The sequence below is a fragment of the Silene latifolia genome, chromosome Y, assembly GCF_048544455.1.
Source record: "Silene latifolia isolate original U9 population chromosome Y, ASM4854445v1, whole genome shotgun sequence".
In the NCBI taxonomy this organism is placed as follows: Eukaryota; Viridiplantae; Streptophyta; class Magnoliopsida; order Caryophyllales; family Caryophyllaceae; genus Silene; species Silene latifolia.
In genome coordinates, this window is record NC_133538.1 from 80,594,239 (window position 1) to 80,610,289 (window position 16,051).

A 16,051-nucleotide genomic window follows, 5' to 3' on the forward strand; every position below is an offset into this window, starting at 1 on the left:
TATAGGTTTAGGTGACAAAGTGGATTTGTAATATATAGTAACATGTAAATATGATTTGTAATGTATGAGTATGTTTTATTTGACGAAAAGTTATAAAGTTAAAGTATGTGGTAGTACATGAATGATAAGTTAAATGTTATATGAGCATGATAGATGTCAATGTTTGGCTTTTGGTAGGTATTAACATGTGGTTGGGGGTAGTGGTTTAACAAGTATCGAGTCTCTTTGTTTCACCTTGTTGATGTTTAAGTTGTTTGAAAGAAAAAAAATCAAATAGTTATGTCGTCTGATTACAACAAAGTTGTCTTTAAAATGTTATAACTTGAAATGCATAAACGATTTTAATGTGATTCCAATTGGAGGTGATAGATTGTTCTTTTACGATTCTAACGATAGGTCACACGACTAAAACGACCAATAAACGAGTGAGTTATGACTGGTCTACGAAAACTGGACAATGCTGAGAAATCCGTAGGGTACTCGATCGAGTGGCCTTCACTCGATCGAGCACCTCTTGGTACTCGATTGAGTAAAACTTACTCGATCGAGTAGCCCCGGTAAATTGTTTTACGTACTTCTGACCTTCACCTACTTGATCGAGTAAGTCACTTACTTGATAGAGTGGCCTGTACTCGATCTAGTGACCCCTGTTTTGGGTCATATGCTTATCCTTTGACTTCGTTGCATATTATGTTTAATTCAAAGGTGTTGTTTTGCTTCTTTATGCATTTTTTTACGTAGGTGTTGGTCCTAATGCGTAAGTTACCTAATACTGTGATGAAAGGAATGGCACTTGTTGTGAGTAAGAGTTCGGTGAGGAGGACATGCGTTGTATGTGGTTGTGATAGATAGAGGAAAAAGAAAAGGAAGATTGACAAGTCTTAATTGAGGCATAGAGCATGTTTTGTGAGACGAGATGAGTGATATGATTGTGTGTTGAGTAATGTAAAAGTAAGTAAATGTGGGCAAAGGGTGATGTAAGTTTATGGAAAGTGAGAATGAAAGATTGAAATGAGAGATGCATATGGTGGTAACTTTGGATGTTTAAGGATTATGAAGGGAGGTAGTTATTACTCGGTTGGTTAAGAATATATGTAATGGAAAGGTTGATTTAGGTAAATGGAAAGAAATGGTATTTAAAGAGCTTAGATTGAGTTATGCAGCGATGTGGGTTTGCAGATAGCGAGTGAGTTTGGGAATTTGGTTTATCAAGAGGTGGAACTAATGTGTGATTTTCTTCGGTAATTAACAGTATGAAATGAGTTTGACTGACCATGTAGATTGATTGGTGATAAGTGTGAGTGATAGCATGATAAGAGAAGATCCATGGTAAGAAAGTGTGAGATAATATCGATAAGAAATAATGGGATTTGAGTTTTGGAGCAATGAGAAGGTAACCGGAGTACTAAAGAGTTAGGAAGAAGTAATAAGGAGTTTTATGGTTAATTAATTTGTCGAATGTAAAAGAAAAGAATGAGGGGAGTAAAACTAGGAAAATGTTGACCGGAGTTATGTGATATAGAGGTAAGGAGTCATCGAGAAGTGTGATACCAATCATGAGGATGTCAGTTAATGGTTATGTAGGAGTTTCAGGACAACATGATTAGTCATGAGTTTTGAGGAATTAAGGGAGTAAGAGGTTGATAGAGTATCTTTCACAGTATGAGATTTTGGTGGAGAGTTAGATGACGATACAGTTAAGGATAGTATTGGGAAGAATGTTGAGGTAAATTTTTGTTGATAGGTTAATGTTCGTTATTTGGGAAATTAACCGAAGATAGGAAAGAAACTGTGATGTTTAGAGATGAGTGTAAGAGGCTTGATGTCCGAACGACGGTAGTGTTGAGGCGTTGTCACTAGTGGTTAAGGGTGATGATCGATAAGAAAGATAGCAATTCTAATGAGGTTGATTTTGTAGAGGCCGGATTGAAATGTGTGGTTGTAAGGAAGTATAAGATGTGGTTTGATGAGGCGGGTGCTGGTAGTTGAATAGTAATGGTATGGTTATACTTGGCAGGAGGTGATGGTTATGCGAATGGGGAAATATGTTATGAGGGGCATATGAGTTAAGCTCGGGCGACAGGTAACCTTTGTTGAGTGGTAACCTACGTGATCAGGATTGACTAGTTGGATGTGACTATGGGTCTATGATGTGTATAAACGTTTGTGTGAAGTTCTGACATCACAATAAGTGGTATGGTGTGATAGACATAAAGTTGTTATCTGAATGCTCTGTAATATATGTTGGATACGGTAACCTAGTGGAATGATGTTTAAAAAGGTAATAAATTGAGTGATTTGACATGACTGGTTATACTTGTATGTATTCATGATATATGTTATTCCGTGATATGGTAAGAGGATGATATTCATGAGGTTATTATCCGTTTATTTCATATAAAATGTTGCGTTGTGATTTAGTAAAGTTGATTTAAGTAAGTTTTTCTTATCCGAGAAGTTATATTGAGTCAGTGTTTATGGGATTGTGTAGTTGTGATGTCTATCGATGTGGTTGTTGTACCTCGGCTGGTGATCCGGGCACGGTACTTAGTGTTGTGATGCGGGTATTTTCGCACTGCGGTGTGGCTGTTGGTGGCGGTGTTGCATGCCGTCACCGGTTGTGGTGGAGTAGGCGAGATGATTATGATACGAGTTTTCGAAAGTATATACCAGTTATACATAGATTGTTATTTTGTTTGCTGCTGTTCCTTGTGAGAGTTGGTTGAACATGTAGACTGTTGTTTTGTTTGTTGATGTTTCTTACCAGTTTCAGTTTGGGAATGAGGGTAGAGTATGATATGAAAGAGAGTTGTATATATTTTCGTGTTGTCATGGTATAGTGATATTCTGTTGATGGGACACAGTTGTGAGAAGTTTTTATAGTAATTTTGATCTTATTTTAAGATGAGGAATCGGTAGTCATAGTTATACCAAGTAGTTTGTGGAACATGTGTTGTACTGATATGGACGCTGCAGGTGGTTCATAATCAGATTTTGGGACAGTGAGAGTAGGGTGTTGGGAATTAGTGTCATGTTAAGTTATGTGTTAGTTTTGCGGTAATGAAAGAAAAGAACTTGAGGATCTAGTGTGAGTGTATGTAATAATTGTGGATCGTGAGTTATGAGTATGGAGATAGGTGCAGGTATAGAGGATTATGTCGTTTTGGCAGTAATAGGGAACAATTGAAGTTTTGGGTTAAGCTAAAGATTTTGAGGTATTGGTTAGGTGTGTGACGAGTGAATTGAAGTATGAGAATTGTTTAAGTAAAAGAGCCTTAGATATATGCATGATGAGTGTTAGATTATAGGTGGTTATCATTGACATGCGGTGGTGATGAGGATAATGAGAAGATATAGCTAGGATTTAGGATTAGTGAGTTACGAGGACGTAACATTTATCTTAAGAGCAGAAGGATGCGGCAAAGAGAGTTTGATGGGTGTAGATGTTGTAGTATATTTGGAAGTTTGAGTCTTGATGGAGAATAAAGGATGGTTTTCTGTTGTGGTTGATTTCGTTAAAGGTCATGACCGTGCTTGTAGTAGTGTGATGTCTAGGAGTGCGAGAATATTTCAATAGTGTTGACAGTTAAATGATGATGATTATGAGTTCGATAGTTTTGACAGTTGGAAGATGATGTTATGAGTGTGAGTAAACTTCGAGGACGAAGTTTCTTTTAAGGGTGGTAGAATGTAACATTCCGTTTGATGTCTATGAGTGTCTTGATATTGGATTTGCTAGTGGATGATATATGACGGAGCTAGCAGCGTTTGTGGACGGTAGTTAGTAGTGTATGGAGTTAGTGTCGAGAGAGATATAATGGAGTTGATACGATATCGTGAGCCATGTTGTGGAGGTAGGAATAGTTGGTGGAGTTGGTGTTGGGGAGTTCATATTTTTTAGATTGGGTTTTGTTTTAAGTCCTTAGTTGCGTTGTTGCGTCTTGGTCGAGTTAGTATGTTTGTTTTGAGTATGGGTTGAACTTCGGGGACGAAGTTCTTGTTAAGGAGGGAAGACTGTAATACTACGGTTTTAAAGTCTCTGGGTACTCTATCGAGTGGGCCTTACTCTGTCGAGTAAGGGTGTTTTGAGTTACGAAACAGTATTCTGTCTGTAGGGTACTCGATCGAGTAGCCTTGGTACTCGATCGAGTAAGTGGCACTCGATCGAGTACGTTAGTTACTCGATCGAGTAAGTCGATTAACGAGTAATATTTTGACGGGTTTTGTTAATGACGTGGATTAGTATATATTTTATATCGTCTTCTTCCCTAAGCACTTTTCATAAACCTAATTCACTCAAGGGAGATTTAAAACTACGTTGTTCTCTTCATCCGCGTTCTTGGCAAGTCTCGGAGCTTGAGAGGTCGGATTCTTTATTCTCTGGGTCATAGTGATCCTTGCGTCAAGGGTAAGATCTACATACCAATTTTATAGCAATTGGTTGTCTTTGTTTATACCCTAGTTTATGGGATTGGGGGTTTTTGTGATTAGTTGTATTGTTAGTAATTATGTGATTATGTGATAGGAGGAGGATTCGTAGAGGTAAGGTTTTGAGACAGCTGATAAGATCGTCTGCTTGTGTTTGCATTCCAGGTAGGGTCTCCCTACTCAGTATTAGTCACATGATGCGTTGGTTGTGCTTTGTGATTGTTGAGTTTTATCGTACGAGTATTGTGACAGTTGTTGGGTTTGATTGCTGATTAGTAGTTGTGATTGATTGTATCTATCTATGTTCTTCGGGGTGCGTCCCTGGTTGAGTGCAGTCACTTGCGGGAGTGGCTTCGCGCCCATGATTCGCCTTCTGTGGAACCCGCCACATGAGGGATGTCCACATTAATAAATTTGGGTTTATCGCTCGATGAAGATGAGCGGTGCTTAGGTGGGAAAGGGTGCAGTCCCCCACTGGCGGCGATGAGTAACCTGTTGCGATGGCTACTCTAGCAGGGCTACACACTTTAGTGTGTAGTCAATATTGTGGAGTTGGTGATGGAGTTCGGAGTATATATGTGACGATTGTGTTGTGTTATGTGTTGTTTTGTTTTGTTGAGTTATATAAATTGTGTGATTAGTACTGACCCCGTTTAATTGTTTTAAAAACTGTGGTGATACATTCGGGGATGGTGAGCAGTTGTTGAGCTGGTATGAGTCAAGATACATGGGATAGCTGGGATGTGTCGCCACCAGATGATAGAGTCTTCCGTTGTAGTTTTAATAGTTTTTAGACAGTTGTTTTGAGATCATGTAAACCGTATTTTGGCAGTTGGCTTTGGATTGTATTTACTCACTTAAACTTTATACTATTTAAATGTTGTTTCTTTATTGTCTGTTGATTATAATTGCCTCGGGAAACCGAGATGATGACAGCTTTATACCTGAGTGGTCCAGGTAAGGCACTTGGAGTATGGGGGTGTCACACTAAATGTGCAAAATTAAGAGTCACATCAAACATCCCCAAACCGAACCTTTACTCGTCCTAAGTAAAGAGGTGACTTGAACTAGACCTTTATTTAAACTTTCCTAATAATATAACCGATGTGAGACAATTAGCGGGTCTCACTCCTCCCCTTCAACTCACAACAAGACATTTATAAGGTAAGATGCCTCCTTGCAAGGCAAGGTGGGGCTTGCCAAAATGGTGATAAATCTAAGCATTAAGCACAGAAAACAAGTAATGGATGTATCTACAAAAGAATATCCACTTTCCTCATCTAAGTGGCGGAAATCATCTAAAGGGGAGGCACTTTAAGGGTACACACTCCATCATATATATTGTTTCTCCAAGCTACTAAGTCTAAAAGGATACCAACAAATCACCTCCATGTTGTGTCAAACTAGGGTACTTTTATCCTCAATCGCTAAATGCTTTTTGTCAAGACTAGTCTCCTTATGGTGTTAGAAACACTGTAGGATCGCGGAATTCCCCTTTTTGCCTAGACAAGAAGAAGGGTCGTCCCTTCTCCACCATGCAACAAATAAGATCAATGGTTAAAAAGGGATTCAAAGTCTATGAGTTTCACTTTTATAGTTTGCTTTTGTTTTGTTATTCCCCCCCAATTTCTTCTGGTATTTGACTTTTGAGAGCATTTCTTTGATGTTTGGCATTTTTTGATACTTGGCAAAATTTTCAATATTTGCATTTTTTTTTAACATTTTCAAAGTAACCCCATTTTGTAGCAAGAGTACTTTTATTGAAGCATATGAGTGTATTTTTGCTCCTCTTTTCATTGATGCAATTTGCAAACTTTTGACATTGATAACTTGAACTTAATTTGGTGATTTTTGTGCCCATGCCCTTTTTGTTGACAAAAATTGATGATAGAAGTGGAAGAACGGTTGCATGGCTTCAAAGGTCACCTTGGAATAAACGGTAGCCAATGAGTTATCACACCACATGGTACTCTTGACTAGGCCTTAGTCCATGGGTCAAAAGATACTAGTATGACACATCCTAGGGTGTCTTGAGGGTATTTTAGCAAACAAAGTCTCAAGGAGAAATATTATCTACAAGGGCCTTATATACACTTGTCAATCTTTCCAACTAGACATTTTCACAAAATTTTCTACCATGCAAACTACATGCCATGATGCAACTAACATATATACAACTCTAATGCAAATGCTTCTATCAACTAGTATGCCATGTAATCTAAATGCAACTCCTAACAACACATAGATACAAAAACCGCAACACCAAAATACACCACATTCTCCTTGACATGTAATCCCATCCTCCTCATATGAATAATGAAAGTAAATGGAAGGGAAATAGAGATTAGAGCGATCATACCAATCGGTCTTCACATTCCCTTCACAATGCCTCAAATGTAGTGTTGTATCTATGTGAGAAGATAACAAAAATACAAGTATATACAATTCTACACTACTAAATTAAAGAACATGTTTTTGGGTTTTGAAATTTTCAATTTTTTATGGATTTTGCTTTTATTAAGGAACATATGTTTGGGATTTTTCGAAATTTTTCAATTTTTATGCATTTTTGGAATATAAATTCCCATCCCCCACTTTATTTTGGACATTGTCCTCAATGTACATGTAGGAGTAGGAATGAAAAAGAAATACATGTTTTTGAATTTTTAAAGTTTTATGGAAATTGAAGTACAAATGCAATGATGTGATATGAATGAATGCATGCTCTAACTAAATGCAATTCTATATGTCATATATAACAAATGAATGCAATCTAAACTACACTAAATGATGCATGTTCTCTATTAAACTATGGTCACCTATGATTAAACCTCCCTAAACCGATTTAGGCACTATTTCTAGTGTAGAAAGAACTAGGTTTGGTCATTAGTGACTATGCATGAACTCAAGTCTATATGTAACTAACTATATGAATCGTGTGAGCTATATTACAATGGAAACTAATCTTATCATACGAGATATATTACAATGCAAGCTATACTATATGATTGACTATAATGTATGTTACTTCATGGTTTAACCTCCCCAAACCGATTTTAAATACTATTTCTAATGTAGGAAGAAATGGGTTTAATCATGAGGTAATTACATAAATGCAACCATAGAAGAGGGATAGGGAAAGGAAGGGTTCTTACAATCATGATAGGAGATGAAGATGGTAGGTGAGATTGGAGTGTAGAGTAACATTCACGGACTAAAATGAAGGAATAAATGGGTGTACAGCGCAACACAGGCGGGTTGGTGATGGTCTGCCCGTTTTCTGGACAATTTCTGCAATTTTAAGCTGAACCCGGTCGGGTTGTATCTGACTCGCTCGGGTTGGCTATTGTCCTGCTCGAGTTAAATTGGACCCGCGTGGGTTGAAGTATGGAATGCTCATTTTCTCAGAAAATCACGCAGATCCTTGGGTAGGGAAATGTCTTTCTTTATTTGGCCTTTAATACACACGGGTTGGGCTCGGGACGCACGAATTTCAAGTGATTTTGACGCAACACCTTTTTGATGATAGAAAAGATGTGCACAAGCCCAAAATCTCCATTCTCTTCGTTTCTTTACATTTTTTACCTTCTCATTTTCATCAATTTAATTCCTTCAAAAAGCTCAATTAAAAATATGAGATCTCTTCCTTTCATCTCTCATGCAATTTATTAAATGAATGATTGCAAAATTACACTAAATGCATATATACAAGGTAATGGTTATTGAGGAACTCCAACAAACCAAAATTTTTAATTAATAAATTCATGCCAAAATATCACTAGTACTCAAACACGTAGAAGTCAGTCAAATTCTTGGGAGCGGGACATGAATAGGCATGCATTGCAACACAAGATTATGCAATTGAAAAATGCCCAAGTAAAAGACCGAACAAGCATGTCAATAATACTATGACAAAAATCGTAAGAGATGTGATGGATGGTAGGAACATGAAATGGGTAGTTGGTTGGCAATTCACTTTACTCTTCCTCCAAATAGTCAAAATCACCAAATTCAATGCAATTACTCTCATTATCATCTAAGGTGATTTCAAGGGTGTCTATTTGGGGTTCCCAAATGTCCTCAAATTCTTCATCCCAACAAGGTCCATTATCAAAGGGGTTGTCGTAACAAGGCTCACCAAGTTCAACACAATTGTCTTCCTCTAAAATGTCATCCTCAAAGGGTGAGTTTTCACTCAAGCTCACATCCATCTCACTCTCACTTTGCCCATTAACATCAAATTCCATGGAAGTTGGGTTCATTGTTACACAAGAAGAGTAGGATAACGGCATCCATGCATTGGTTTCACAATCAAGAATGTACTCATCCTCATCATCACTCTCTTCATCTAGCACTCCATCTTCCCAAGGAGGGGCAAATTTGTGAGCATAGTAGGTAGGGTCAAGTTTATAGGAAGGTGTCTCATTCTCACAAATCTCATTTTCATCATAGTTTTTCTCAATGAATTTTTGAAATGTGGTTTTTATCGCTTCCATACCTTCCTTGGCACTTTCAAAGATGTCATGTACAATTTTCTTAAGACAATGGATGGTCATAAACTAATCTCAATTATTAAAAAAAACCCTAGACAGAGAAAGCGATGAAAAACTAGAGAGAGAAAGCCGCCATAGATTTTCGAGCCTATGGCTAGGAAATCTAATTTGCAAAGACAGAGGGAGATGATGTTGTGAGGAAGGAATGTACCAGGCACAAAGTCTTCAGTAGATGATGAGCCCAATTAGGAAACTCTGGCAACTTCAAACCCTAATGAAACAAGGGCATGACCGGATGTTGAAGAGGAAAGTAAGACTAAGAACATTCATGAAATCAATGGAATACCTGAACTAATAGTAGAAACTGATGAGGAAGAAGAGGAATATGATGATGATGATGATATTGTTAATGAGGAGGATGAGGAAGTAGTACAGGAGACAGCAGAACAGGGGAACCCTAATATTGAAGATGAACCAAAAACAGAGACTGATGACATATTACAAATACAATTGGAGGATGTTGAAGAGGATATTGAGTTTTGGAACCAGGCGGTAGTATGCTTCATTTTAGGGGCAAATCCGCCATGGGAGGTGGTTGAAGGTTTCATAAGACGTATTTGGACGAAGTATAATATAGACAAAATCTCATTTATGCCAAATGGGATCTTTTTTGTGCGGTTTAAAACCATGGAAATGAAAGAAAAAGTTCTGAGTTCAGAGCACTATTTATTCGATAACAAGCCTATGATAGTTAAGCCATGGACTAGGGACTTAGAAATGACAAAGGAGGATGTGAAATCAGTCCCTGCTTGGGTTCAAATCCATAAGCTTCCTCTGAAATTTTGGGGTAAAGGATTACCTAAAATAGCTAGCTTGCTTGGAAAGTTCATTAAGAGTGATGTCGCCACAGAGGAGAGGACTAGATTGGGATATGCACATGTCATGGTTGAATTAGTTTATGATCAAGACCTGCCATCACAGATTGCATTCAAAGATGAAAATGGCTCAGTCATAAGGGTTGATGTAGAGTATGAATGGAGGCCTATAAAATGCAAGAAATGCCTGGGCATGGGGCAAGAGATGGAGCACTACAGGAAAGGAACTCAGGAGAATGCAGTTAAAAAACCAGTTAAGCAGGTATGGAGACCAGTGGTGAAGCAAAATGCAGTTGCCAAACCATAGGAGGGTACTGTGATTCTGACTAATCCAACTCAAAAAGCTCAGCTGGTGAATGGGACTGTGACACCACGCAAAAGATTAGTTAGAATGCATAGGCAGGAGGGAGACAGGAGTGGATATAGTACTGAAACTTTTGGAGCTCAATCCTATAAAGAGATATTGGCTTCTCCCTCAAAACGGAATGGTGCTGATAATGGTAATGGTAACTCTCCTCCTATTTCTAATGGATAAAATAGGATTTTGGAATGTGAGAGGAATGAATAGGGTAAATAAGTAGAAGTTCAGAAAAATTTTCTTGCAAAATAAGAGTTTAGGTTTATTTGGTTTGTTAGAAACAAAAATAAAAAGCAAGTCTTTTGCTAGGGCTGTAAATAAGTTTAATAATTGGTGCATTTCAGAAAATAATGGGTACCATAACAATGGGAGAATTTGGATTCTATGGGACCCTAAGCTTTTCAGGATTCAATTTCTTGAGTACAATGCTCAATTCATCCATATGACGATTGAGGCATTGGTGAGTAGAAGTGTGTTTTATTTTACTATGATCTATGCATTCAATGGCATTCAAGATAAGACCCCCCTGTGGGATCATCTAAGGAGGTTCTCTGGTCAAGTAGAAGGCCCCTGGACTATAGCAGGTGATTTTAACTGTGTACTTTCTACCACTGAGAGAGTGGGTGGCAACACCCCCAATGCTGAGATGGACCTTTCAGGAATTGTGTTATTGACTGTGGAGTAGTGGACATACCTGCTATTGGTTCAATATTTACATGGAATAATAACCAAAAGCCTGAAGATCGAATTTATATCAGGATTGATAGATTTATGACCAATAAAGCTTGGAGTGATCATTTTCCTAATCATTATGCCAATTTTCTACCTGAGGTCATGCTTCATCACACTCCTTGTTTGATCAGCAGTTTAACCCAGGTCCAGAATACAAGAAGCTTCAAGTATTATAATATGTGGGGAGCATCCAAAGATTTTTTGCCTTTCATCAAACGATGTCGCACTAACAGCAACCATGGTACTCCTCTATTCACACTAGCAAAGAATTTGAAGCTCCTGAAGCCTGCATTGAAAGCTTTGTACTAGGAGAATTATAGTGACATTGAGAATTCCACATCCATTATGCAGAGAAGGGTGTCTGAGTTGGAGGAAATGATTGAAAAAGATCCTTCTAATTTGCCCCTAATTTCAGAGGAGTTTGAGGCTTCTAAAACTTTAAAGGAATTGAGTGTAGCAATGGATAGCTTCCTAGCTCAAAAAGCTAAGATGCAATGGCTGCAGAAGGGGGACTCTAACAGTGCTTATTTTCATGGATTGCTCAAAAAAAGAATAAATGGGAATAGAGTCATTATGATTGAGGACATGACTGGTAAACTATGTGATACACCAGAACAGGTACAGAATGCATTCCTGGAGTATTACCAACATTTACTTGGTACTAGTCAGGAGACAAATCAGATTCACAGGAAAATAATTAACCAAGGGCCCAGGTGCAATGCAGACCATTATGTGCAGCTGACCAGACCAGTCACTGGCAAGGAGGTTAGAGACACATTGTTCAGCATCCCTGACATCCAGTCCCCTGGACCTGATGGATACACGAGTAAGTTTTTCAAAGATGCTTGGGGTGTGATAGGTGGGGATGTGATCAATGCTGTTTAGGCAAATCAATGCTACAACCCTAACTCTTGTACCCAAATGTGAGATACCTCAAAGTGTAATACAGTTTCGTCCTATAGCTTGCTGCAATGTCATCTACAAAATCATTTCAAAGCTGTTATGTGCTAGACTAGCTGAGGTGTTGCCTAGTATAATTGCTCAAAATCAAGGGGATTTCATTCAAAATAGGAGCATTCAGGAGAACATTCTTATTTGCCAAGACTTGATCAGACTTTATGAAAGGCCAAATGCTACTCCTAGATGTATGTTCAAGATTGACTTGCAAAAAGATTATGACACAGTGGAATGGTCCTTTGTTGAACAATTGTTAGATGCATTCATGTTTCCTACTGAGTTCAAAGATATGGTTCTGCAGTGTATCGCCACTGCAGGCTTCTCTCTTTCACTCAATGGGGACATGTTTGGGTACTTTCAAGGTAAGAGGGGCCTTAGATAAGGAGACCCACTCTCCCCTCTTAACTTTACCTTATGCATGGAATACCTGACAAGGACTTTGAAGTATGAAGCTGGCAAATTTGATTTTAAATATCACCCTCTATGTAAAGAATTAAAACTGGCAAACCTAATGTTTGCAGATGATGTACTTCTCTTCAGTAGAGGTGATACTCAATCTATGATTCTCTTGTTAAAGTCCTTTACTACCTTTTCCAAGGCATCTGGGTTAAAGGTAAGTCCTGCCAAGTCTAATGCATATTTTCAGGGGGTACCTGAGCACATTAAACAAGATATATTGAGAGTATCAGGGTTTGTGGAGGGACTGCTGCCTTTAAAATACCTAGGAATGCCTATACAAACCACTAGACTGAAGAAAATAGACTGTGAGTGTGTGGTTGAGAAGATATGCTGTATAATTCATAATTATGGGGCAAAGAAATTCTCTTATGCTGGGAGGTTGTTGCTAGTTAAGGCTGTGCTTTCTTCTCTACACTCATATTGAGCCTCAATGTTCATTCTCCCAAAAGGGATCATTAGCAGGATTGAAGATACTTGCAGAAATTTCCTTTGGGATAATAGTGTAGATTACAGGATAGTGCCAGTGGTAGCTTGGGATAAGTTATGCAGTCCAAAAGAAGAGGGAGGACTAGGTCTCAAAGATCAGGAAACCATGAACAAGGCAATGATTGGCAGACTGGTTCATTGGATTATGAAGGAGAAAGATTCAATCTGGGTGCAATTGGTGAAAAAGAATTACCTAAAGGGGATGGATTGGGTGGAGTATAAGCCTACTGCTAACTCTAGTTGGGTCTGGAGAAGGATATGCAAGGTCAAGGAGGAAATGCTCCCTGGTTATACTACTGGCACCTGGACTGCACAGTCTACTTATTCTCCTACTGCATGTTATGAATGGCTAAAGGGGAGAAAACCTACTGTTGCCTGGTATAAATGGCTTTGGAATGAGCATGTGATACCAAAGCATCAATTCATAGGCTGGCTATATGCACATGGAGCTTTGAGAACTAAGGATAAGTTGATTATATATGGTCTGGATGTTAATGATAGGTGCCTTCTTTGTGAGCAGGATACTGAATGCATAGATCATCTACTGTGTGAATGTATATACAGTAGGAGAGTCATACAGGCCATCAGTCAGAAGATGCAGATCAGCTTTCCTGTCACTGATATGATTGGCTGGTGTACTCAGAGAACAGGCACGAAATTACAGCAAGGGATACAGGCTGCATTGATATGGGGAGTGGTGTATAATATCTGGCAGCAGAGGAATAAAAGCAACATGGAAGGGGTTTTGCAAAGGCCTGAGAGAGTGGCAGACCAAGTCATTGAAGTGGTGAAAGCTAGGCTACGAGGAAGGGACTACAAAGTCATAATTAAGACGGATTTAGATTGGTTAAAGCATAAGAATTTATATGTAATAGATGCTTATTGATGCTTGATATCCATATGTAACTATATTTTTTATTTATAATATATATACTAACATTTTACCAAAAAAAAAAAACTTAAAATTCCTCACAACTCATGTTACATATCCTACCACCACTCAAGTGAAATTCCAAGTTGCGGATTTCAAGGTTCATGCCATTATAAACAACACAACATGCTTCATAATTTGAAAGAGCAAAACCATGATGCCAAGCATGAGTCATATAATCTTCAAATCTTGCAAAATATTTATCAAATGACTCATTTTCATATTGCCAAAAAGTGAATTTAGATATGTTGAGCATATGAAATGATGCAAGTACAAGAATTAAAATCCTGAAGGAACCAACATTCCTCAAGAATAAGCACAACTAAAACTAGACAAAAGAACAATTCAAATACACAACACTGTCCCCGGGAACGGCGCCATTTTGATGGACGTGTCGTTGTACGCCCTCAAACACATTCATACAAAACTATTAGCATAGCAAGCAAGTCGAAGTCGATCCACGGGACGGGGGTATTCAAATTGTTCAATGTAATCGTCGTTGTGCTAAGGGTTATCACAATTGGTTTGGGCTGATGATTCTAAACTAAAGAAGGCAATGGAATAAAACAAGCAATAAAGCAAATAAAGATATAAACAAGTAATAAAGGATACTAGGATATCATGGGATGATAGGGGAATCATGGTAAGATAGCATAAATGAGTTATATAGAAGCAAGCAATTTATTATTGTTGGATTTAAGTTAGTTCATGTCATATAGTTCATAAGAAGATTTGGGTCCCGGAGCCGAGTCATTTGTGACTTTACAACACCTATAAGTCGTCTTAATTCTTCCTATTAGACTACATGTATGATAAACCAATTCCTAGGGAAACTTACATCTCGGAGCCAAGTCGGTTATGACTTTACAACACCTACAAGTTGACTTCGGTTTTCCCTATTCAACTCTATGCAAGGTCTAACAAGGCTTGAGTTGTCAATTCTATAATAATAACCTAATAATCTTCAATTACCCAATAATAAACTTGAACAATAATTAAGGAAAAATTAATGTGTAATTTTGTGGAATGATTGACATTAATCTATTCTAATCTACTCCTAATGAAAGTTTTGCCTCTACTAAGAGGGCTTGTTAATTAGCTAGTCAATACAATGGAGTATATATAGTGGTAAGTCATTAGGTTAAGCAGGGGTAGATTAGTAAATAACAATGCTAAGTGTTGAGTAGAGCTTTGCAAGTCTTGAGGGAAATGCGCGGATCCTAGGTCTGGGATGCTCATCCTGAGCTCGGGATGCGCGGATCCTCTTACAGGATTTTCTGAAATGGCAAAGCAGCTGGGGACGCGCGGGTTGAGTCTGCGACGCGCAGATCCTGGGACAGCTTGTCTATTTGAGCTCGGATTGTAAAACGGACGTCATTTCCTCATCTGGACTACTATTGGAGTAATTCAAAAGCCTAGACAACTTGATTTTTCAACGCCGTTTCATATAGAATACTTTCAGAGCCAAACAAGCAACTCTTGGTTTGGTTCCAAGCAATTTATTCTTGTAATGGCTTCCTTCTTGTCATCCTTGCTTTTAAGCCTCTGATCCTTCTATATTCTCTTTATTCCTACATCCTTGGTCATTATTCTTGCCTCCTCTTCATACTAGTCCATCCAAGATTGTCAACAAGCTTCAAAATATACACGGGAGACAGGAATTCAGCTTCATTATCTCCTTTCCTATAAGACATATAAAATGCACTAGGAAAGCAAAATAGGAAGGAATTGACGGATAAAATGGCCATGAAATGCTATATTAGTATGCAAAATAGGTTCAATTAGGGGACTAAATGTGCGCAATTAAGAGTCACATCACCACGGTACATATTTCTCTCAACCAAGTTAATATAAGACGGTCGAATGTCAAATGTACTGCCATCCTCTGTTGCTAGGTTGAAACCTTTAGGGATAGAGGCAGCTGTAGGCTCAGAATGACTCGCGATATTAGGCATCTTCCCAAAATTGGCTGCAGAAATAGAAATGTCTTCTTCAAAAGACTGGTCTTCTCCAAATAAAAAGTGTTCAAGTTCGGGTTCAAAAGTACTCAAGGCTTCCTTTTGATCCTTTCTCATCAATCTTTGTCTATAGCGAAAAGTCCGCTCCAGTTCAGGATCAGCTGGCACTAATTTTGACCTGTTAGACCTGGGCATAAACAACACTAGAGAAAATAAATAAGAACTGTCTCAAGGAATTAAAAATTCCCTGAGACGACGACAAACGAAAATAAACAGATAAATAGGCTAATAGCCTCCCCGGCAACGGCGCCAAAATTTGATACCTATCGTTTAGTACCAAAAATAAATACCTAAAACAACTAACAGAAGCTAGT

General features: G+C 38.2%; 2 protein-coding genes across 2 annotated transcripts; both read left to right on the plus strand.

Annotated features, from left to right (window-relative positions):
• Window positions 1-8,595: 8,595 nt before the first annotated feature.
• LOC141628380 (uncharacterized) lies at window positions 8,596-11,195 on the plus strand. The gene is made up of 5 exons (XM_074441533.1): window positions 8,596-8,611; window positions 9,283-10,058; window positions 10,146-10,302; window positions 10,499-10,738; window positions 10,840-11,195. Exons 1-5 carry the CDS (start codon window positions 8,596-8,598, stop codon window positions 11,193-11,195), a joined length of 1,545 nt encoding a protein of 514 aa, XP_074297634.1.
• Window positions 11,196-12,732: 1,537 nt separating this feature from the next.
• On the plus strand, window positions 12,733-13,674 carry LOC141628381 (uncharacterized). The gene has a single exon (XM_074441534.1). It carries the CDS (start codon window positions 12,733-12,735, stop codon window positions 13,672-13,674), a length of 942 nt encoding a protein of 313 aa, XP_074297635.1.
• Window positions 13,675-16,051: the final 2,377 nt, after the last annotated feature.

Bases quoted from the DNA above. Each gene is read 5' to 3' on its own strand.
- LOC141628380 (XM_074441533.1), top strand. The intron at 10,303-10,498 runs GTAACTCTCCTC...GGTGCATTTCAG, and splicing joins TGGTGCTGATAATGGTAATG to AAAATAATGGGTACCATAAC. The intron at 10,739-10,839 runs GTGATTTTAACT...ACTGTGGAGTAG, and splicing joins AGGCCCCTGGACTATAGCAG to TGGACATACCTGCTATTGGT.
- LOC141628381 (XM_074441534.1), top strand. From the start codon at position 12,733: ATGTTCATTCTCCCAAAAGGGATCATTAGCAGGATTGAAGATACTTGC.